Raw genomic sequence first — 24,573 nt, 5'->3', positions numbered from 1 at the left:
TCACTGAACTAAACTAATTCATTTATGAGCACAGCTCCTGACTTAAGCACTGTGCTCCTTCCTAAGACTTTGCCCATTCGTTTAGCTTTTGCTAAATGACTTTTTGAAAAAAAAAAAAAAAAAAAAAGGCAGCCCGGGTGGCTCAGCGGTTTAGCGCCTGCCTTCATCCCAGGCGGTGATCCTGGAGATCCTGGATCGAGTCCCATGTCGGGCTCCCTGCATGGAGCCTACTTCTCCCTCTGCCTGTGCCTCTGCCTCTCTCTCTGTCTCCTCTCTGTGTATTCTCATGAATAAATAATAAAATCTTTAAAAAAATAAAATAAATGGCTTTTCGTCCACCCTCTGTAAATATATTATCAAGCTTGTAGATGTATACTCTAATAAGATGCACCACGTATCACAAAGTATTTAGTTACAGAAACTGCTTAATTCAGTTAAGCATCACCGCTATTGCACACCTAATTCAAAACCATGTTATTCATAAGTATTGGATGCATAGTGTGCAAACATTGTTATTGTTGCTAATAACAATAAAATAATTAATTTTATTACTTTCGGTGAAATTATCTTTCCACCCTTAGAACCAGCTACTTTACTCCTAACCTATAGAACTACATGGTTTTCCCTGAACATTCTATGCCTTCTGTACAATTCTCTTTAACTGGAATCTTTTTACTTTCCCACTACAAGACTGAGCTCAAAGGTTGGGTTATTGTGAGAATTAAATAATGTATGTGTACTGCGCTTAGTCCAGTACCTTATATGCAGGAAGTGCTCAAGAGTGACCTACTATCATTCTTACTTACAATTCCATTTTCCACTTTAGGTTCCGATTTCATTTAGCCAAGAGTATTGATTGACTGCTTCTTCATCCTCCTTGTACACAGTACAGTAGGGGGGCAGAATGGGTGAGTAAATCATTGAACAATACTTTTATTTTTTTATTTTATTTTATTTTTTTTAAAGTTTCTTTTCTTTTTCTTAAGTTTTTATTTATTTATGATAGGCACAGAGAGAGAGAGAGAGAGAGGCAGAGACACAGGCAGAGGGAGAAGCAGGCTCCATGCACCGGGAGCCCGACATGGGATTCGATCCCGGGTCTCCAGGATCGTGCCCTGGGCCAAAGGCAGGTGCCAAACCGCTGTGCCACCCAGGGATCCCCTGAGCAATACTTTTATATACTAACGGCTATCTTGAAGAATTCAAGATGTGTTTTTAAATATCAATAAGCATTTGTAACAAAATCAATTAATTTGCTTGATTCTCTAAAACAGTTGGTAAGTTAGTTAGTTAACAAATGTCCTCTCAAAAGATCTTTTCACTATCTGCTTATGTACTCTAAGTACTCTTGGAATGAATGTTGACTTAGCTGATGTCAAATTCACAAAAGATTTGAATGAGTGATTATGTTTTTTAAAAATTAGATTCTAGGGATGCCTGGGTGGCTCAGCGGCTGAGCACCTGCCCCTTGGCTCAGGGCATGATCCGCGGTCTTGGGATCAAGTCCCACATCGGGCTCCCTGCCTGGAGCCTGCTTCTCCCTCTGCCTACGTCTCCTCTGCCTTTCTCTCTGTGTGTCTTTCATGAATAAATCAATAAAATCTTTAAAAAAATTAGATTCTACAATATATGTGAACTTATAAAATAGTAATGATATTAAGGTGGGTTAAATTGGATTTTTTAAAAAGTGTGAAGTAATCTAGAGTGGAGGAGTAAAAATAACTGAAATTAATAAAAAATTAATTTTCAGTAAGGAAACTGTGTATAGTTCTATGTTTTTGCTTTATATTGTCTTTGGTCACTTTACTAGGAGAAAAACTTAGTTGCTAATTCTATAATAAATAAAAATATTTTCCTTTATGTTTCCTTGTAAAGAATACACAATTTCATATGGCTTCAGTGAAGAAATATCTCCATCCTTCAAAATACTTTCTGGACCTCAAGATCTCCTGTTCAAAGAATCCCAAGATTTACCTTCTCTTACAAGTGGCAATGACCTTGCTGAATTGTAGACATTAGAGTTTGGAGGTCTTTAAGTACCTTTCATTTGTGTTCAATTAAATCACACGTTTCATTAATTATACAGGTCATGTATTTGCCTAGGAGTTAAAATATTCACTTTCAAAATGAAATAAATGAAGACCAGCTGGTTGAGAGGACACGGGGCAAATGCAGGATGTATTTAAGAATTTATTTATTTATTTTTCTTTTAAGTCTTTGAATCCCTCATGTGTGGTGGGGCTTGCCATTTCCACATTTTAAGTTTATCTAAACTGGATTCATGTCTTGCAGCAAAAGTGTCAAGATGGGTAAGAGTGGATTCAAACATGGGCAAAAAACAAAACAAAACAAAACAAAAAAACAAACCCAGCAGTGCTCCACACCAATCTTTACGCAATAATTGATAGGAATTATTTTCAGGGAAAATTCAACTTTGAAGGCTTGTATTATGAACAAAGTATGACTATGATGGCTTATTTAACAAAAATAACATGGTTATTTTCATGGAATGTGTGCAGAAAGAAAAATATTTTAAAAAGTCTTATAGTTTTTCTAAACAAGGGAAATATCCCATTGAGGACTCCTCTCACCTCTTTGCATGGGTGCCCGTTGGGTAATACCGGGAACAGGATATGCCGTCCCAGGCACAGTAAGGGTCTCGAGCCAGGCAGCAATCAGCACAAGCACTTCCATACATGTCACACTGATGGAATCTGACTTGGGCCACGGCAGAAGGAGATCCAATATACAGCTGTTGCTAGAGACATCAAAGAACAGAGAGGCCACTAGCAGAAATGGACAGAACTCTCACTGAATTTCACATTTATACACAATCCCTTCTGTGAATATTCATTTAACTTACTGCAGTTACTCGGGATGGGTAATGGAACACTGATCCTTTCATTTCTCTAAGAATTGAAACTCTTATAGACCTGGGTGCCCGAGGATCAAAACTGCCAAAGTGAGCTCGACAAAATCTCAAGAGGTTGACTGTTCTTTTATTGGTTATTTAAATAGAGAGCCTCTTTCATCATTTAACACTGTAGGTCTTTTAAAAAGACCAGTAGGGATGACCAATAACAGACTGGATTAGTAAGTGGTCTTTTCTCATTGTTGTTATTGTTTGGATGTTTTAAACTGAGATGTAATGACAAACAACACCATATCAGTATCAGGCTTATTATAACATAAGGATTCAAGACTTGTATGTACTGTGAAATGATCACAATAAGCCTGGTGAGCATTCCTTGACACATATAGGTAGAATTGTTTTTATGAGACGAGAACTTGTACATAATGCTCTCTTAGCAACTGTCATATACACATCACGGTATCATTAACTATAATCACCATGCTCTACGTTACACTCCCAGGTCTTCCTTTATAACTGGAAGTTTGTATCTTCTGATCACATCCACCCATTCTGCGCACCTCCCACCCCTTGCCTCTGGCTACTGCCAAACTGTTCTCTGTATCTATAAACTCGTTTTTCTGTTTGTTTTAATTTCACAGATGAGTTTATATGGTATTTGTCTTTTTTTAAAAATTATTTCACTTAGTATAATGCTCTCAAGGTCTACCCATGTTGTCACAAATGGAAGGACCTCCTTCTTTTTGTGGCTGAATACTATTCCATTGTACACATGTACCATGTTTTCTCTAGCCATTCATCCTGTGGTGGGCACTTAGGTTGTTTCCATGTCTTGGCCATTGTAAATAATGTTGCAATAAACATGGGTGCAGATCTCTTTTAGGGTTAGGGTTTTGTTTCCTTTGGATAGATACCCAGAAATGAAATTGCTTAATTATAGGTTCTATTTTTAATACACTGAGGAAACTCTTTACTGTTTCCCATATTGGCTGCACCAATTTACAGTCCTAACAATAGCACACACTAACATATAACATTTAAAAGGGTGATACAGATATATTCATGGAATGATGTGCAATAAACTTATAAGATATGTTAAGTAAAAACAATAAGTAGCAGAACAGTGAACATTCTGTTTCTGTTTACCTAAACATAAATGGTAATTTATAAATAAATTTGAGGTAATATATGCAACAACCATTTCTGGAGAAATTTGCACCAGAAACTGGTTCTAGAAAAATGCAGAGGAGGTTTGTGTTTCACTGCACACCCTTTTGTGTTACCATCATTTACTGTTATTTTTGCACAAACTTAACAAAAAAAATTACAGAATAACAACCTATCATGATTATAGAAGTAAGTCTACCCTTATATACCTTTCTTTAATAACAGAAAATCAATCTATCTCATGTAAATCACCATGTTTTTATCAGAATAAAACTGTAACTTTTTCATGTATAAGCACATGTACTTATGCTCTTTACCCTTGACTTTAACTCACATATATACAGACATACACACACACATACACACAAACTTACTCTCTTTGAAGAAATCTCCATAGAAATAATAGGAGCTGGGTCCTGAAAAAAAATTTTTTAAAGTTTCTTAAGAAATATAGGAACATACCTTAATATAGTTACTAATCATCTGAACTCAGGTATGCGATTGGCTCTATGCTAGTCTACTAGCTTTCATTTTAGCAAATCAATAGGAACATATAATTACATTAAAATACAGCTTTCTTTTAAAAACTCTTTAATAAAATAGGACAGATATGTCAGGTAAAAAAAAGTAGTGGATAATCTAAGCAGTTTACCATTTGTTTCTGAAAAGTAATTTTTGTATTTGCATTTGAATATTACTCATGCTTTGGAAATTCAAGTATCTTTAAATAAAGAGTAAAAAGTCACAGTGTTCTTATAAAGTACTTGAACCATGAGAAGTGAAACAATTATGTCTCTGAATAGGTGTTACTGTTAACAAACCAAGAGACCTTTAATTGTTTAAATCTAAGCCTACAACAAAATACGTTTTTGTTGGAGTTATCATGGTCAATCAATATGAACCCAAGGTGCTTTGAGCAAGATGAATAACGTCATTGTCTTAGAATTACACCAGAGGAAAGATGATCTATAACATAGCTTTGAGAGCCTGTGTGTTACTGTAGGGGTGATGATTAAGACTAGAGTGTCTCCAAGGAGTATCACAAACTCAGATGAATCCTACCAGTAGACAAGCAACAGGCAGGTGGGATCCCCTCTGTGGATGATTATCCTTCAAAGAATTATTTTTTGAAAGAGAAAATGTGATCCTCTGTGTCAGTATTTTTTTCAATATTTTAAACTACAGAACCCTTTACCACTGGCATGCGTGCACTCATTTACTCATTTAGGTGACAATGTTTCTTAGGGTTGATATGAGCAAGATGCTGTGGCAGATGCTCCTAATAAGGGAGCTATGGTCCCTAATATGAAATGAAATCTAACACAGAAATCCAGGATGCAAGATAAACAAAAACATAGCTGCTCTGGTTGAGAGGGGAACATGGTTAACTTTGGATGTGGCTATATGGAATCTAATCTTCAGGACAGCCAAAGTAAAATGAACTGTTTTTCATCAATAAAAATATTTTCATCTGTAATCATTACGCACATAGTCAATCTGTATAATTTGCAGACTTTTTCCCCCAAATTTTCTTACTTGTCAAAATTTATTTGTAATTCCAGTATTAATACTTACCATGTTCAGTGGCCATTCATGGACACATGCAGCCACACAGGGGCAGTACATTTTGGTTGCCCAGCAAGTATATCCCCACCTGAGATCAAGCAATGTGACACTCTGCCATTTGTTTCAGCTCTCGCATTGTAAACAAGTGTCTTTTCCATGGTCTATTTAACGCCATGTTTTCACATTTTTGTGCTTTTCCCTGGCAATTTTGATGTTTAAAATGGCCTCTAAGCAAAGTGCTAAAGTGCTGTCTAGTGTTTCAAAGCTTCAAAAGGCTGTGATGTGTATCATGGGAAAATACAAATAAGCTTTGTTCATACATGCATTACAGTGCTGTAGGCCATGAGTTCAATATTAGTTAATCAACAGTATACACTAAATAAGATGTCTTTAACTAAAAACAAAGAACAACATTATATACTGATCAGTTGACAAAAATGCTGTGACTAGAGACTCACAGGAATCTACCCCTGTGTGCCCCTTGGGAACATTGGTCAGTCAGTATTCACTAATGTAGTGTTCACATTAAACTACATATTTATCAGACATATGGTCTGATATTTAAAGACCATAACTGCCACAAATATCGATACTCGAATCTATGTGTTTGTGTGTATGCATATATATAACTGTCATGTCTAATCTTTACATTATCATTTTTCAGTTTTCTTTTTTAGTAAATTCTTTGTGGTAATTGATATGTTATGATAAAAAGCAATACACTTATCACAAAGTCAACAACATGAAACCTGCTTTGTTTTAATTGTCTGTGTTGAAAGTACATTTGTAAAATGAGACTTTGCAATAATGATTCTGGAATTCATATATGGTATGTGTTATTTCTTAAAGTCACAGTTAATATGCTGAAATTCTTTTCCTGCTAGCTGGGCAAATACTGGCCTTCTCATTTGAATAGTCTACAATAATCAAATAGGTTTTAAAACATTCCTCACTTCAAATTCACTGTGAATTCACAACATACCTGTTAGAAAAAAAAATTGACCTTACATCTTTCCCATTTATAATTCATTTGCAATTGTCTGTAATGCATAAATGTTGTCTACTTCTTTTTTTTTCTTATAAAAATACCTTGAATATCTGGAGTTCTTCTAGAATTACTTCTTCCATTGATTCTGTTTCTTGGTTATAAATTGTGATTACTTTCAGCACAATTCCATTATCTGTAAGAAAGCAAAAGAAGAGATAAATCAGAAGCTTGTCACAATCTGGTTTTCAAACAATTAAAAACCATGCATAGACTATTAACCTGAATAAGCTCTGATATCTGGATGCATGAAATATTTAATCATTACTAGTTGAAGCAACAAGACTACTTATATATTCATATTTTCAAACAGTAAAAAAATAACTTTTATGCCTGGTTAAAAAATAAGACCAAATAATATGTAATTATTTTTCTAATAATTTGATTCAGAAATTCAACTAAAGATAGAAAAATCAAAATGTATTAATATATACACAATGATATTTGATATCATATGATATATATAACACTTTTAGTAAGAAAAATTCAAGTATACACTATTGAGAGAACAGTATAAGTACTCTTGCACTAATCATTTAGCTTCTATAATTATCAATAATTTTATAAATAAAATTCATAATTTAAAATTCCATCTAACTTTTATTATACCTGGTATCCTGAGCGTGGTCTTTACAATAAAAAATGTAATAAGACACTAATTTGCCTGTAAGAATAATTTGATGTAGTGCTAAGGATAGCTCAGAAAAAATAAGCACTTTGGAGGTACTGACCTAAGACTTACATAGTACTGAAGCAATTTGTTTAAAAATTAGCAAATTCTGTGGCTGGGTTAATAAAATTTGATTAAGATATAATTAATAACAATTACCTGTATAGTACATGAAAAAGAATACAAACTATAATTTTTAAGCTGAGAACAGATAATAAATATCCAATTGTTATTATATCAAGCAAAAAGCAAGGGTGAAACTCAAATTATTAATTTGCAACTAGCAATTTGCAATGGCTTTCTCCCCTTTTATACCGTGTTTTATACACACACATACACAAACACACACATGTTCTTAAAGCACATGGGGAAAAATAGCTATCATCTGTGGGATTTTCCAATATTGTAACTCATCACACATTCATCAAATATGTTCTTTTGTGCTATAAAGCTGTGGCTCAATATGATGATATCTTTGAGTTAAACATAGTTTACATAATAGCATAAGTACATATCTGATATTTCTGGAATTCTCTCAAACAGCTTTGGTCAATCTAACAAAAAAGTATTTCCAAAAACAGTCTTGGACTGATACATTGTATATGACTGCTACTTTCCAGGACATTTAAAAATAACATACCTTTTCCCATGCTTAATTTTGTCAAATATTATTTTTGCTCATGGAACTTTTAAAAAAAGCCTCTATTAAATGTCATTATGAGTGAATTCTTACATGGCCAAGTAGTTTTAAGTTTGTTAAAGAAATGTGATGCTTTGTTAATCTTGAATCCACAGTGTAGGGCATATTAGTAACATTAACCTCCTAGAGTAAGGATAAAATAATAGCCTACACCAGAGATCAATTTCTGCAAATCAGATAAATGTTTCCTTACTTAAATCTTAGATTTTTCAAAAAGTATGAATGGAGAAGCCCAACCATGAATATTAATATTATATCCTGGCTCCTGATCTGGGTATATGCAATGTCTCTGTAGAATTACATCTAGGATTGAAGTTATGTATGGTACGATGTTTATTCTACTAAACAGCAACTGCTGTAGCAATGAACATAATGCATACAAAAAAAAAAAAAGAAAGAAATGATAATTTAAAAGACTTTTCCAATGGCTATAGAATTTAAAGTACTTGACTGACTTTGTTATATATGCCCCAAAGGTTAAGAGATTCCAAGTTCTCTTCCACAAGCTAAATCTAATGTATGGGATCAACTGAAGTTGTAGATTTATTCGAAAATTTTACTTTTAGTGTATTTATTATTTTTTTCCATTAATACAGAATATTATAGCCTTGCTTTAAAAGTTTACCTCCATTATGGGTAACACTCAGCCTGTTTGGTACAAATGGATGATTGTCATGGGGCCTGATAAGCATTGTTGTGATTATAGACTGTGAAGTTATTGTCCCAAGCTTTTAAAAACCTGTAAGACCTGGGGCACCTGGGTGGCTCAGTGGTTGAGCATCTGCTTTTGGCTCAGGTCATGATCCTGGGGTCCTGGGATCCAGTCCCACACTGGGTTTCCCTTGGGGAGCCTGCTTCTCCCTCTGCCTATGTCTCTGCCTCTCTCCTTGTGTTTCTCATGAATAAATAAATAAATAAAATCTTAACAAAACAAGAAAGACTTTGAGACCTTACTGAACAGCCAAGGGTGGAAATGGACCTCAGAGACTCTCAACACAACCATCCTTGCAATGGTAGCCTCCTTCCTCTGTGAAAAGTTCTACTTGGAACCCGTTTTGTCTCTTAACATCAATTACTCAATCCTTCATGTATTCGTGTGTCCAGAGATACTAAGTATTGATTGTGTATTGGGAATTAGGCACTGTAACTGCCCCAAATCCTCTCTTCCACTGCAGTGAATAAGCAGTGTGCAGATGGGTTAATGGATTAACAGATTTACTGCTAGGTTTTTAAAATATGAATAATGTTATTGATTTTAAGATTCAATATGTATGTCTCAGTACTTTTCAATCTCTTTACCTGTCCCAATAAACAAGACATCATATTGGCCATCCTCAGCTTCCACTCGATCCACTGCTATTTGTTTCAGGTTATATCTTCCATCTGTTTTTACCAGGATCGGTTTTTTATGGGCAGGTTTTATGGGCTGGTACATAAGTGGATGGCTTCTTGCAAATCGGATGGCATCATCAGGATAGTCTTTGGTGGTTCCATACCTCCCACCATTCACTTTGCTGGCACACTGAAATGCAAATGGATTAGATAATTTTTCTTTTGCCTTAAATCCAAAGAGCTCATTTGTAATCAATTATGAAAACCATCAGGGATGCCTGGGTGGCTCAGTGGTTGAGAGTCTGCCTTTGGCTCAGGGTGTGATCCTGGGTGCGGGCATTGAGTCCCACATTGGGCTCCTGGCAGGGAGCCTGCTTCACCCTCTGCCTATGTCTCCGTCTCTGTCTCTGTCTCTCTGTCTCTCACAAATAAATAAAATAAATAAAATCTTTTAAAAATTATGAAAACCATCAGAAAACTGGATATATTCAATTAATCAACTACAGTTAGAAATATTTAGTAACCACATAGTTTTCATTAGAGAAATAAAACTGGCATTAAAAATTGCAAAGAAAGACTGTATCTTTCCAAACAGGCAACACTAGAAAAATACAGAAAGTAGTGAAATCTTGGAAAAATGAACTATATTTAATATTGGTATAATTTGAAGGTGGTAAAAATGTGTATCATCATAAATATTGCTATTACTTCCCCCATTTTCTGAAATTTATTTTTTCAGATTGTAAATTAACTTTTAAAGGTAAACAATGTATTTTCATAGTAAAACAAAAAGCCTCTTTGTTGTGCTAAATCTCCACACCCCCCTCCTCCGGATTAAGGGTCACAATTGCACAAAATAGTTTTCCCATATTGATATTAAGATAATAATGTGATGGTTCCAATGGACTCACTGACTACAGAATTTTAGTGCTATAACAAAGAAACCTATTCAAATTCTGTCAGTGTTAATTAAGGGGAAAAATTCCTCTCCCTTCTACTGTAATCTGTATGAATTTATATTATCTTTGTATGGATTCAACACAGTAAATTGAGAAAACAAGAAATATTTGCTATAACCTGCCTCATTTCTTATAGAATTCAGAATCTAGAGTCTATGGACTCTAAAAAGAAATGTTCAACAGCACCCAGGTTACTTCTTGGAATACCTTTAACTGGTTGATTCATGCTTGTTATTAAGCACTCCCTCATTTCATGTATTTCCCTCCAGAATCAGCAGCAATTGCAATGATTATGTAGATAAAGAATTTTTCACTTTTAGGTATAAATACAGTAGTGTAGCAATCAGATTCTGCAAAGAGGGCATTTTTAATGGTTTGTTTTAAAATTCAGGTCATATTTCTTAATTTGGCCTGAGTTTTTCACTGGAGTGTACTTACATGATACATAATTGGAAACATTCTGGACCAGCCTGGAAGCAGTTCAGTAACCAGTCACTTCCTCCAAATCTCCTTTAATACCATGTGGTTTCAAGAAGCATTTCCAGCAAAGCCACAGGAGTGGGTTTTCTCCATTTAAATTGTAATTTCAATCAATAGAGTGAAATAAAGTATACTTTATGTCTTACTGGAAGTAATAATTTTAAGCTAGTGAGAATGATTGAAATGGTAAAGCTTTACACTTGTTAATGGGGGTAAGGTTTGTTTCCACTTTGGATTTTGGCTCTGCAGAAATGATTTCTCCTTGACTTGCAAGTACTTGTGGAATCAGCACAGTGATGGGTTTTCACCAGCCGCTCAAAAAAGTGTAGACTTTGACATGTATGACAAGTTAAATGTTTGTTCTCCATGGCCCATGAGCACATACAATGAGCCTACATTTTTCCAGCCTAGTTGTTCACAGGATACCCGACACAAAATCATCATCATTGTCCTCGTCATCATCATTTTTAGATACACGTGAAAGTAAAAGCACAAAAGTTTGCAGGGCGAGTGAAGGAGAATTGCAGCAGCATGAGTGCAGAGGCAAGTGGTGAAACTTCTGGAATCCTAGTGGCACTTTTATATTGACATTTTTCTTCTAGGAGCCGGCAAGGATGTTGAATGAGATGCTAAGTATTCTGGTGAAGCAGAAAAAAACGCTAAGGAGAAAGTTTGGCCTAGGGAACTGAGAGGCTGACTCAAATATTACAATGGAATTATTTGGTAACTTTCTCCCCCTTGGAATTTATATGTGGCACTAATTCTTCTGAAGAAATGGAGGATTGTGATGCTCTTTTTATTGGATGTTTCTGTGTTCACCAGCATCTCAAAAATAAAATGTCATTTTGGGCTACTTAGCCAAAACATCAATGATGATACATATTTTATGATGCTGCTAATATGTACCCATCATAGATTTTTTTCATTAAGTGTAAGAATACAACCAGATATAAGAAGTGTCATTTCTTCACTGTACAAGTAATCAAGCATACTTTTAGGTGTAGAATTTTTTAACTATTTAATGGAAGTTTTGTAAAGCATCTGAAACAGTGAACAAAATATTACTAAAAGAGCGTTAAATAAAATAAGAATACGTTGTTAAACGCCTAAACTTACAGAACCAGGCCTTGGATAAGGTACTCTTCCTTCATAGAGCGACCAGTGGTATTCAGGTCCTTCCTTATGAGCATATGGTCCATTAAAGGCTGCCCGGATGCTAGACATATGATACACACATATTGCATGCCCCCTAAATATATTACTGGAGGAAAAAAAGAGAAGGAGAATTACTATTCTGGAACTGACTAGAAGTCAGCTCACCACACCCTTCAGACTACAGAGATAAGGATGAAGTCTTTTGGATAAAAAAAGTTGCAACTCTTAAATATAGGATATTTTAGAAATACTAACTACTGCAATATTTCCAAGTACTAGAACTCTACAACTTACCATTTCTTTACTTTCTTATAATAATAAACCACAAATGACACTGTTAGACTAAAAAAGTGATGTTTGTCACCTCACTTTATTATTGCTAAATCTTACATTGTGTTTTTATATTTTTATTAAATATATATAAATGTACATATGGCCTGAAAAGAAGAATTCATTCCCAAGTTGAATTATTCATTTTAAGCTTTATCTCCTTGTATGTTGTATTATATTCATAGTAGACAGTATTTGCCTAATCACCATACTGTTAATATTACTCCTTCTGTTTCAATTTTATTTGATTTCTCAGTGTATGTGATCAAATAACAAGTTAAAGTCTAATGAAACTTTGGAGCTTTGCTCCATTCTTTACCTTGAGGTCTCAGAGGCATCAATAAGCTTGCTGTATATTCCCTCTACCAGTGACCTCCAGGTTACTGAAAGTGTACCATAGTGGAAAGATGACTGGACTGAAATAGGTTAATTTGGGGAAAATTATATAAAAGTCAGATTCTTTACCTACAGAACCAGCAGCAATTGAAATCATTCTTTTTAATAAAAACGATAAAGACAGGAGATGACTAACTATACCAAGTTTTACTGGGGGCATTTGCAGTTGATTCTGCCAAAAAAAAGCCCTTGTTAAGTGATTTGTTCTAAAAATCTGGCCATATTCCTTAATTTGGTATGATCTAAATAAATTCTAACATGTCCCCAGCCTCCTCACTGTGAGAATCAAAATAATTAATGTTTGTAAAAAGTGCTCTGCACAATGCACAGTTCTTTCTAAATGTAAAAGTTCCTACGCTCCGAGACACCTGTAGAACAGCAGTTACATTACTGTCTCAGGACATCAGTTCACACGTTTTACAACACACCTTGAAGCAATTGGAAATGCCTGCGATAGTGAGAAAGCCAGAGATAGTCTCCCAACTAAAGTGGCAATGAACCTTTGATCACCATGCTACAAATACCAACTTTTACATCAGGTAACAGCTGGGAAGCCTTTTCCTCAGATTTGTGTATAAATTGAACGGTCAAAATTGAAATCATGGAAGAAAATTACCTGTTGTCTTTGAAATCTAGACAGATCCATTATGCTATCACTTAGGAAAGTAGCTTATGAACTGATCATACTAACCCACGGAAAACCTATTCTGGTTATCCCTTAGCTTTTACTTATGATATAAAGCCATGGAATTAGAATGCAGTGTATAAATTCTTCACTGGCTTAAGAATAAAGATGAAGTTAAAAAAAAAAATCTAGGGATTTTCCGTGGACTGTGACAACTACCAATCTACATTCACTACTTTTCTTTGCATCAAGGAAGAACTGATTAGCAAAAATTGTTTCCATGTTTCTCTGTTGAAGAAAAGGTCTCCTTACAATAGCACAATATTTATCGAAAGAACATTATTTTTTTTTCAAAGAAATCACTTGCTGAAGAAAATAACAACAACAAAAAAAAGCTTTGTGGAAAGACCCCAAGCACACAAGGTAAACATGATAATAACATAGTTTAAGGCCAGTGCAATGCAAGAGGAAGTGAATTCTATCTGAGGTAGAATTCTTTTTTTTTTAAATAACAATTATTTATTAATTTGAGAGAGCAAGCACGAGCAGGGGAAGGAAGAGGGAGAGGATGGGAGAGAATTTCCAGCAGACTCTGACACGGGGCTCAATCTTAAGACCCTGGGATGATGACCTGAGGCAAAATCAAGTGTCAGATGCTTAACCAGCTGAGCCACCCAGGCATCCTGAGGTATATCCTTTTTTCTCACTCCAGTCATCTCACTCCACTCTCTCCTACTTGGGATGAAACACTCTGGAAATTATATATGTAATCTTTCAACCCAAACTGATTCTAATAATATTTTTTATTCATGTATTGATATACATGAAATAGTATTTCATTTTTTCCCAATACTCTTCAATCAACAAAATACAAACAGGCTACAGAGAAAAATAATAGGTTATAAGCCCTAAACTTGAACAGCTTATTTAAATTTAACACATGGGAGGCAAATAATGAATATGTTTGCTATGAATCTACATGGGAGCAGGACAGCCTGAGTCAAGGAGTAAGCAAAGTGCTCTGTGATTAAGATATCAAGGAATATTTCTTATAGATGGCAAGTGACAAGTAGTAGAGAAATGATATAAATCAGTGTTGGAAGAGAAAGTCATTGGAAGTAAGAGAGGTGGGTAAATGAAATCATAGTGATGGAACTCTAATGAGTTAGACGCAGATTCTGTCAAGGTATAATCTTGTAGGAAAAACGTCCAAAGCTGAGTGATAGACAGTTGATAGACAGCCTTGAAAAACCTGACTTGGAAAACCATATGACAATTAAAAGAATTACACTAGCCTCCACAGCATGGAACTAATAATATCTTATAAACTATATGGAAAGAAAATCACTCTGTTGCAGCTCAGAGAGAGAGGAGTTTAAGATACTGAGCATGGAAGGGTCTTGGGGTGCTTCAAACAGAAACAAATAAAGATCCAAATTGAGCTCATGGCTTTAAAAATAACATTGCAAACATAAGAGAACAAAGAGAAATTGGTGATATAAAATAATAGACAATGCCAATGGGTCAACAGTCTTTGCAACTTACATACACAGTGAAGAAGTAAGGCATATTTTGTTTCATAACGTTTTTACCGATCATATAAATTTCTCACCTGGTAGTGTTAAAGAGTCCAAATATAACTGGGTTCTTATGATCTCTTGTGTGCAGCAAGAAAATATCCTCTGGAAAATTAAAGACCATTATGTTAATATTTTTAGTCCTCTTTGCAAAGGAAATATACTGATGTAAAATAGCTTAGAATCCATTGCAGATTTATGATACCAATTTCTTTCCATACACAATCATACGACCATGACCAAATCACAACAGAGTGAAACACGTGGCTGTTCAGGATGACCTTGAGCTGGGCCTGGAGGAAGGAACGAGGTGCTGGCTGTAAGCTATTGAGAGGGATCTCCTGGGCCCGCAACTCCTCTGAGCCTACCACGTGGACCCGGTTCGAATGAAAGAACAGAAACTTGCTCGTTGCAGGAAGCAAGTTTCCATATGTGCTAGGGAAAGTGAGGGTCATAGAGAGGAATAAATATCAAAGAGTAAAACTTAATTCTCGCAATAGCAGTTACCTAATTCATCAAAATATGTGTCAATTCCATTCATTCCTGGTACAGAGCAAACCAGTCTCGCTTTTAGGAACGTGCTCCACTTATTCACCAGTATCCTCTGTCCTCCCACATCATTCTGTGACAAGCAAAATTAGGTCAGTGAGTGCCTAAAGAACTTCTAACAACAACAAATTCTGCATTATTAAACATACAGATGAGAACGGTTGTCATTTTTTAATCTGGAGAAATTAGCCTTATCCTTAAATAATACCATAGAAGCAATTCCCCGCACAATTTCTTTGAGGTTTTTGTATTTTGCCTTGTTAGTATCCTTTCACTTTGGTCCATTAAATATACTTTCCAGGTATTAAAGAATGTTAATAGAGTGGTCTATCCTTTATAAAGTAGTGGCTTTTAAAATACAGTGACCTTTAATATTATTTTATTGAAATAATCTGCTTATCTCAGACATACGGAAAGCATTCACTCTTTCTTTCTTTTAGAAATACATACAGGGATCCCTGGGTGGCGCAGCGGTTTGGCGCCTGCCTTTGGCCCAGGGCGCGATCCTGGAGACCCGGGATCGAATCCCACATCAGGCTCCCGGTGCATGGAGCCTGCTTCTCCCTCTGCCTGTTGTGTCTCTGCCTCTCTCTCTCTCTCTGTATGACTATCATAAATAAATTAAAAAAAAAAAATGTTTAAAAAAAAAAAAAAAAAGAATCTATTTCTAAAAAAAAAAAAAAAAAAAAAAAAGAAATACATACATACACACATACAGCATACATTCATGTTTGCACACATGTGCACACACAGGTGTACCTACATGGACATAAATCTGTATATATTAATTTCCTCTTTATTTATTCTTAAATTTATTCTTAAATAGCAAAATAACCTTACATTTGCAATATTATTAGCATTCTCTCAATACATATAGCTACTTGAGTTGGTTTTGTTTTTTTTTTTTTTAAAGATTTCATTTATTTATTCAGAGAGAAATAATGTGAGAAACACAGAGAGAGAGGCAGAGACACAGGCAGAGGGAGAAGCAGGCTCCATGCAGGGAGCTGGACGTGGGACTCAATCCCTGGTCTCCAGGATCATGTCCTGGGGTCGAAGGCTGTCATTAAACTGCTGAGCCACCTAGGGATCCCCCTTCAGTTGGTTTTGAATATTCACTAGCAGCCTATCTGAATATCCAACCAACCACAGATGTTTTTTCTACAGAATCAACTAACCGAATTGTTGACATATAATATAAATTAGTTAGAACGTGGACTAAAAAGATTTTGGTTAAATTAATTTGTAAAAGGGGGGTTCAAACTCCTTCTAGGGAGAAATGTAGCCTAACTACAAACTATCTCTTCTTAGTATGGTCTTGGAAATACACAGCTCTTTTAAGCTAAAACTTTCAGGACATGTGAAGTATGAAGATCAGATAGCAAATATTGGTTTCAGGCAGCCTACAGAGTCCTAGAAAATATACATATATATATTTTTTTTTAACTAGAAAATATCTTAAAGTAAAAAGCCTACTATGCAATCTCACCAAGGCCTGACGGGTAAATCATGAGATAAGCACGCAGAATGAGAAAGAAAGGCAGGCCTCACCACACAGAGCCGCCCCACCCTGGTGTAAATTGCATGGGCGCTGTTCTCTGCCTCCAGGGCCTTCTCCGTAAAAAAGAAATACACTTTGTTGTCATCTCGATCTTCATTGTCAGGAATCATATACGAACCTACAAATTTTGGTTCTATAGATATAAAAAAGAAGAAAAGTAAAATAGCTGTCACAGCGAAATGCTAGGTTCTTCTAATAAACTACAGATCACATGAATGCTTCAGTTTCAATAAGTCTTTCCCTTGAAATTTTGTATAAACATTAAAATGTAGATATCTCCATTCTCATTGCAAACCAACAATTTGGTTTAGAACTATTAGAGGACATTTTAATTGGAAAATAAGGGTCAAGAAAGGAAAAACCAATTTCAAACAACATACCTTAAAAATGCATTCAAAGAACAGATTAGGGGCACGATGGTGATTATCTCCATAAATTTCCTCCCATATATATAAAAAGTCAACATAAATATATGTAAAGTATTTTAGTAAAGAAGTTTATCATTTTTTAAAAATTCATAGATTATCTACCAGTGCAGCTCATGGAAGACCATTTTAATTTTAAGGTAGAAAATTTATTTTGAGTTGTAGTCTAAGGGATCTAAGAGAACCACCCTTGGCTGATATGGTATGTCAAATATTTTAATGCTGACATGCTGCCAATAATGACTGTGCATTCTAAAGCTTAACAAAAAGGCTAAAAATAATAAAATCATTCATTATTAAATGATCTTTTAATCCCTGGATAGACCAGTGTGCCAAAACATAAACATTATTCTTCATAAAGAATTCTGTCAATGAATGGCTCGTGAATTTCCTAGAATTTTGTCTCTAAATACAATATGATCCTATTAAAATAAGTAAAGCAAAGTAATCAATTCATCCAGAATTATATCAACAGACAAAGAGAAAACAGAATTTATTGGATAAAAGGGATTTTTAGGTTTTTTGTTTTGTTTTTGCTTTTTATATATTTGGTTTGATTTCTTCATTTAAATCTCAATTTCTAAGTATTGCTATGAAGGCAATTTGGTTTTATAGTAAAGCCAGTCCATTTTGATATAAAATATCAAATTCATATGCATACTATCAATAATATTTTAATTTAGGAATATTACTAAAATTCTGAAATTTGTAAAACTATAAATGACATTTGTATCATTATTATCAAAATGGCAAATTTCCCAAGAGTTCTACACTTGCTTTCAATTCTGATTTACACATTCTTTTCTCCTGGACGCTACCTTTCAATAGGCGCTCATCATCATGCTCGGTGCGAATATGAGCCAGTCGCCCCATACTCCGGAAGATTGCAGCATCTCGGCCCCAGTAGTCACTATAGAGTCCAGCAAACAATTCACTACCTACATGGAAACATCAGGTAGAAAAGAAGTCAGTATTTCTCTCTGGATCTGACAACAATCTATAGGCCACAATTATGTTAAACGTATCCATCACTGTGTCTATGACCTTATGAAATGAGTCCTATTGTGGGAGCATGGATGGTACCATCAGATTGCTGGAGCCTGAATACTGACTCTGCCACTCACTAGCTGTGTGAACGTGGCCTAGTTGCTTCACCTCTCTGTGCCTCAGTTTCCTCATTTCCAAATAGGAAAAGTACTCGCAAGTATTGTAAAGAGTAAAATACTTTAAACAATAGTGGGCCTATACTAAGATCTAATGAATATATTTTTTCAAGGATGTATTTATTTGTTTGACAGAGAGAGAGCACATATGAGTCGAGGGAGAGGCAGAGGGAAAGAACCTCAAGCAGACGCCCCACTCAGGACAGAGCCCACGCAGTGCTCAATCTAATGACTCTGAGATAATGACCGGATCTGAAATCAGGAGTCCGATGCTTAACCAACTGAGCCATCTAGGCACCCCAGACCTATATGAATCTTTGGCAAGTAATCTGGTTCATTTTATTTTACTAAACTTCTTCTAATCCTCATATCATCAGGGGATTATTATTAATTTTTGTAGTAGTAGTAGCAGTATTATATGTAAGTCAGCTAACTCGAATCCTTCTTGGAACAAGAAATTGCTTCCATTAACATGATTTTAGTGTGGGAATCACAAAGTCTGACAGAGCTGTAAATAATCCAATTAGTTGTCACTTAATTTGTAAATCTGTGGCTTAGATGGGAATGGTATAAAGAATTTATAATTTAATCATTAACAGAATGAACAAAGTTAGTTACATGTGGTGGAGGTCCCAGACTTAAAATCAGACCAAGGAATCATAAATGTATGCAGGGTTTCGAGATGTGTCATTTCTCAGGACCCTGAGATCCTGACCTGAGTTGAAATCAAGAGTCAGATGCTCAACCAACTGAGCCACCCAGGCGACTCTTAGGTCTATAAATTTTATTAATAGACCTAATAGATTTTAAAAATTATTTAAATATTTATAAAGAGACTTTTCTAAGGTAAGGCCTCTAAAACTTTGAATAGACTAAATACGTTTATACGGTTTAAAATTTCAGAAAATAATCAAATGAGTTGTAAATAAGACACTTCATAAAGAAGTTTATTTTCAATTTAACTGGCTTACTTTTTAAAAAGTGAAGCTAATTACCTTTGTTTTATCAGATCTAAAAATAGAAAAATAAGATATAAATTGAATTGGACGCCTTAGGAAAAATAAGCTTTTAGAAACGTTATAATAATAAACCTATTTCATTTATACAAAGACAAATAAATGTAAATAGCTTTTTTGGTTCACAAAATTCACTGTGGATACTTAAAAATATATAGGAAACAGATAAATAAAATCCAGGTTTCCCACAAAGGAATTCATTTTTAAGCTATACATACATGTAACAAAAGAGAAACAGGATAGAGAGAAGTAAATGTGTTAGAGTATTAACAATTGATGAATCCAGGTAAATGGTATAAAGACATAAATTGTACTTCTCTTTCCATTTTTCTTTGTATTTGAAAATTTTCCCATTAACAAGTTAAGAAAAAAAAAAAGCTGTACTTGTTGACTTCATCCCGCATGCTTGAGTGTACGCTCTCTGAGAGGTGTAATAAGGGACATAACAGAAAATGAAAAACAAAGATGCTTTATCTCTAGACTTAAAATATTATTTGATAGAGAAAAGTTATATCAGAACTCTTAATGAAGTACGTTGTTTGGTAACAAAAGGGAAGAAAAGCAACATAATTTATATCAAAGTCAGTTAATGTTATATTCATCAGAAAGTTATATCTGTATGTGGAGAAGGTGTATTTTGAGATAAACGCATTCAGTGGTCAGGGATATGAATCATTAAATGGGAGGCATCCTGCACTACTTGCACATAGGTAAAAGAAAGTCATGTTAAATTCATTAAAAGGCCTTGGGGAACATCAACTTTATGGTATAAAAGAATGAGATGACCTATAAAAGGGTTCAATGACTTCTAAACCATCAGAGTGAGGATTTTTCTGAAATGATTTCCTTGCTAATTATTAAACTTGATTATTTTCTTCATATAAAATATAAAGGCCATTTTGGAAAATTATTCTAAACAAAACTTATTTTTCTAATATGGACTTGGCTGAATGCTTAACGCATAATGGGTATAAAAAGTAGATCTCTTAAAAATCATGACAGTTTTCTATTAAGTTTTTAACATTTGATTTGACTTAATTTCTTAAAATATTTCTAGAACTTTGACATTTGAGAACATTACTATTATGGGAAAATAATTTCATATTGGTTTACAACAATTTCATTGCACTTACTCCGATCTGAAACACGGTGTGTCATTCTACTCCTTTTATCAATTTACAAACTTAACAAGCAAGTACCCCTTCGAGCCACTAGATGGCAACCCTATGATACCAAATAATACTACATCCAAGACCAGTTATCTACACAAAGGAAAAGATGATATATTACCAATTTTACCCAATTTCCCTTTGTGTATTCAGATAAAAGAAAATCGTTTGTGAACAATTCAAATAACACAATATGAACTATATGACTTAACTTCAAAGAAATCAGACAGGTGCTTAAAAACTCTATGCTGTGTAAACTGAACCAAATGTGTTTCTGTTGAAAATGTTAGATTTTCCTCAGAAGGGAAAAATTCTCCTTTCATAGCTTATTATCGGTGTAAAGAACAAAATAAATTCATAGTAATAGATAATAGTTATGCTGGGTAAAAAATTTTCCTAAGGAAAAAAAAACTTCAATGAAAAATCATAAAGTAGAACAAGGCTTTAGGCACCAATATTACTTTATAATAATTAAATGAGCCAAAATATTCAGCATCATTATAATTAATACTATTTACAGCAAATATATGAGGTATATATGTACCATATTTCAACTGAATACTTTAAAATCATAACTGTTGGATATAATTACGGTAAATTTGTGAATGAATATATTGGTATTTTACAAGTACAAAAAAATCTGGATAAATCATGTTTTCATGGAATAAGAAGAAAAGATTTCATATAAATAAAAAAATAAGTTTTAGAGTTCCAATGATAAAAACAGAATTATCTAAGTTTTCAGTTTTGTATGTCTATGGAGACAGGATATTTAATAAATGTATTAGCTCAGCCATAAATTTAACTGGTATCTCATCTAGTTCAGTATTCTGAATATAATTAACCAATTTGATTTTTACGCCATATATTTACATTTCATTTGTTATAGCACTGAATACTGATGGCAACTGAGGTCATGTTAATTTTAATGGTCAAGTGTGGTTATAACCTAAAAAAAATAGAGCATCTGCAGGGTATTTTGACAGGTGAATGTAACTTACTATTGTCATGCTTAACGTAGGCTCCATGGGCAGACGTAAGAATAGTGGGAATAGTCTCCGTTAGAAATCTGTCATGCTAAGACCCTAGCTTGAATCTGCTGTTTGCTTGTGGCTAAAGTGTTCAATATCTCATGGTCTTCATTACTGTCAAATCACAGAGACCTACGTGTAATCTCTTGAGCTTGCCTCACCTCCATGTACCTGGCCATTCCCCACTTCCTCTATGAAGCCTTCCTTGACTAAATTTTTGTTAGTTTATTGTTTCCTACTACCAACATAGCCCCCGGGCCTATTTCTATCACCCTTTATGTTAACTGACTGTTTATGTTTGACTTTTTGCCTCACTAGAATGTAGGCCTCTTGATATGTCTAATATATTTTTTTCCTCGATATCTTGCACAGTGTCTGTGCAGAAAGTGCTCAATAAGCATTTGTTGAATCAATGAAGAGCACAATGTATTAGTAAGTGAATATATCTCAAAATTATTTTAGGTGTTTAACTTTAAAAAAGCCACGAAATGCAAAAAAAAACTTAGAACAAGATTCTGAGTTTTAAAAAGTGCTTCAGGAAATGCAAAAAACACTTAGAACAAGATTCTGAGTTTTAAAAAGTGCTTCAGGAAAAAAAAAAGGTTAAAAGTAAGAAAAAACTATTAGGTATTTATTTATTTGTTTGTTTGTTTATTTATTTATTTATTTATTTATTCATTCATTCATTCATGAGAGACCCAGATTGAGAGACACAGGCAGAGGGAGAAGCAGGCTCCATGCAGGGAGCCCGATGTGGGACTCGATCCTGAGACCCCAGGATCATGCCCTGGGCTGAAGGTGGCGCTAAACCGCTGAGCCACCCAGGCTGCCCCTATTAGGCATTTATATGAGTAACAAGAGTTCCTTGAATTTTTCTTCCTTAAAAAAGTCAATATTTAGAAGTTTTTTAATTCATGAACACAAGGACTCTATTTTCTTCCAGTATTTGTACCTAATAGTTTCAGCCCCAAAAGACTGTGTCTACACTAAATTGCTCATATGAAAGAAAATAAGGATCATTTCACTCTTTTGCAATATACAAAAACAAATCCACTGTAAATAATGTTTAGTTAAATTGCATCACGACAATCGTTTTCTACATAATTCCTTTTTCACAGAACAAACTCTAATTGAAGTTTCATTTGAACATCCTTCACTGCCTTCTTATTTTATGAAACTTACTAATAGCTTTGTCCATGGACTGTATACTTTGTCCATGGATCAGTATACTAACTGATCGATTTGAGATTTTAGTCACCGTGTCAGAAATACAGATTTCAATTGGTAAGAAAAAAAATTCAGTTTCTTGTGCTTTTTATCTTTTTAAGTTTTACTCAGGCATTTCTCCTATTTATGTGGTAAATGTCTACACAGCTAAATACTGTGTAATATATTTGCCTCATGGAGAGCACATGGCTAAAGACTGATTTAACTGCTATATCTTATAACTGAGTCATATTAATTTCGGTAGAAAATCATTCTAACATCAGGTGCATTATTTTATAGAATGACTGTAACATGCATCATTGCAAATAGAAACAAAATACATGTGAGAGGATGAGTCTGGATTAGAATGATCCATGTATTCCAACATCCACATCCCAGTTCACACACTCAGCTTAGGGTTACTAAAAGTAACCAGATAGAACATATCCTTTTTTTAGTTATGAAGTCATTGTTTGGACTTTCTTTCCTCCTATCCTTATAATTTTTGTTTGTTTTGAGGAATCCATAAACAAAATATTCAAAGAGGCCCACAGAGACTAGTACCTATGGTCAGAAGCAACGACAGGTGGGTAACTGGCATTTTGCCAAATGGGAGTGCACAGCAGAAATTGTAAATGTTTTTAGGGACAGGAACATGGCAAAGGAATAACTTTATTTATTTATTTTTTTAAAGGAATAACTTTAAGTCTAAATTTCTGTACAATTGGGGTGAATTCAAGAAATAAGGCAATATACCTTGTTTGTTATGTAGAGGTTGCAATTATAAAGACGTATGTTTTACCTTCATTTAGATTTTTTCATTTATTTTCTGATACTTATTAAGTCATATTTTGTGCCAGAAGTATTCATTCATAACTGTGTCCTGAATAAAATTAATTTAAAAGGAATATTTATTTAAAAATTTTTGTAATGCTATTAATAACTTGAAATAATTACTTAAATTTCCTATGCATATATTCCAATTCACTTTCATTCAGTCAACACTGACTCTCAATTCGCAGAATATAAAATGAGAAGATATATTCACAAAGGTCTCATTAGTATGAATAAAAGGGCAGGAAGAAAATTTCTGTGGCTACAAATGTTTGTAGATTTATTTGTTAAAAAAAGGTAACAGAACTAAAAAAAAGTTCAGAAAGAAAATTTCAGTGACTAAAATATCTTATTCATGGCTATTTGTTGAAATAAAATATAGTGTCTTTAGCTGGAGAAGTATCCTAAAAATATCCTATAACAAAGCTAACACTTCGAAAGTAAAGAAAAAGTACATGACAAATTAGAGTGGTTTTCCCCCAAATGCTAGTAACATGCATATCAGTGTACCATAGTCATAGCACATACAATAAATATTAAATTACTACAAATCTGGGCCAGAATGAAATGTTAAAAAAAAAGGGGGCAATAGAACTGAGAGGGCAAAATATAAGAAAAATCCTGCAGTTGCTGAAGGTGTTATGAATTTATTAAGAATATTACAATATTATATCCAACAGAGCTGATGAAAAAAAGTCAGCCAATATTTTTCTTCCTAGCCAAAATGATATATGACATAAAGAAC

The 24,573-nt window shown here is 34.2% G+C and overlaps 1 protein-coding gene across 4 annotated transcripts in view; it reads right to left on the bottom strand.

Moving 5' to 3' along the window:
* The window catches only part of SEMA3E (semaphorin 3E), a 235,933-nt gene that overhangs the window by 21,171 nt on the left and 190,189 nt on the right, over positions 1-24,573 (bottom strand). For all 4 annotated transcript variants that reach the window (XM_077863833.1, XM_077863836.1, XM_077863834.1 and 1 more), the window contains 9 exons: positions 18,228-18,347; positions 16,975-17,117; positions 15,382-15,496; positions 14,910-14,979; positions 11,908-12,052; positions 9,320-9,542; positions 6,695-6,786; positions 4,414-4,455; positions 2,592-2,758 (listed from right to left, as the gene is read on the bottom strand). In XM_077863833.1, coding sequence (XP_077719959.1) covers positions 2,592-2,758; positions 4,414-4,455; positions 6,695-6,786; positions 9,320-9,542; positions 11,908-12,052; positions 14,910-14,979; positions 15,382-15,496; positions 16,975-17,117; positions 18,228-18,347 — 1,117 coding nt within the window. The remainder of the gene's footprint in view (positions 1-2,591; positions 2,759-4,413; positions 4,456-6,694; positions 6,787-9,319; positions 9,543-11,907; positions 12,053-14,909; positions 14,980-15,381; positions 15,497-16,974; positions 17,118-18,227; positions 18,348-24,573) is intronic.

This window comes from Canis aureus, chromosome 21 (genome assembly GCF_053574225.1).
Source record: "Canis aureus isolate CA01 chromosome 21, VMU_Caureus_v.1.0, whole genome shotgun sequence".
Classification (NCBI taxonomy): domain Eukaryota; kingdom Metazoa; phylum Chordata; class Mammalia; order Carnivora; family Canidae; genus Canis; species Canis aureus.
The sequence above is the reverse complement of the archived record's forward strand: the minus strand, read 5'-3'. Positions and strand labels throughout refer to the sequence as shown.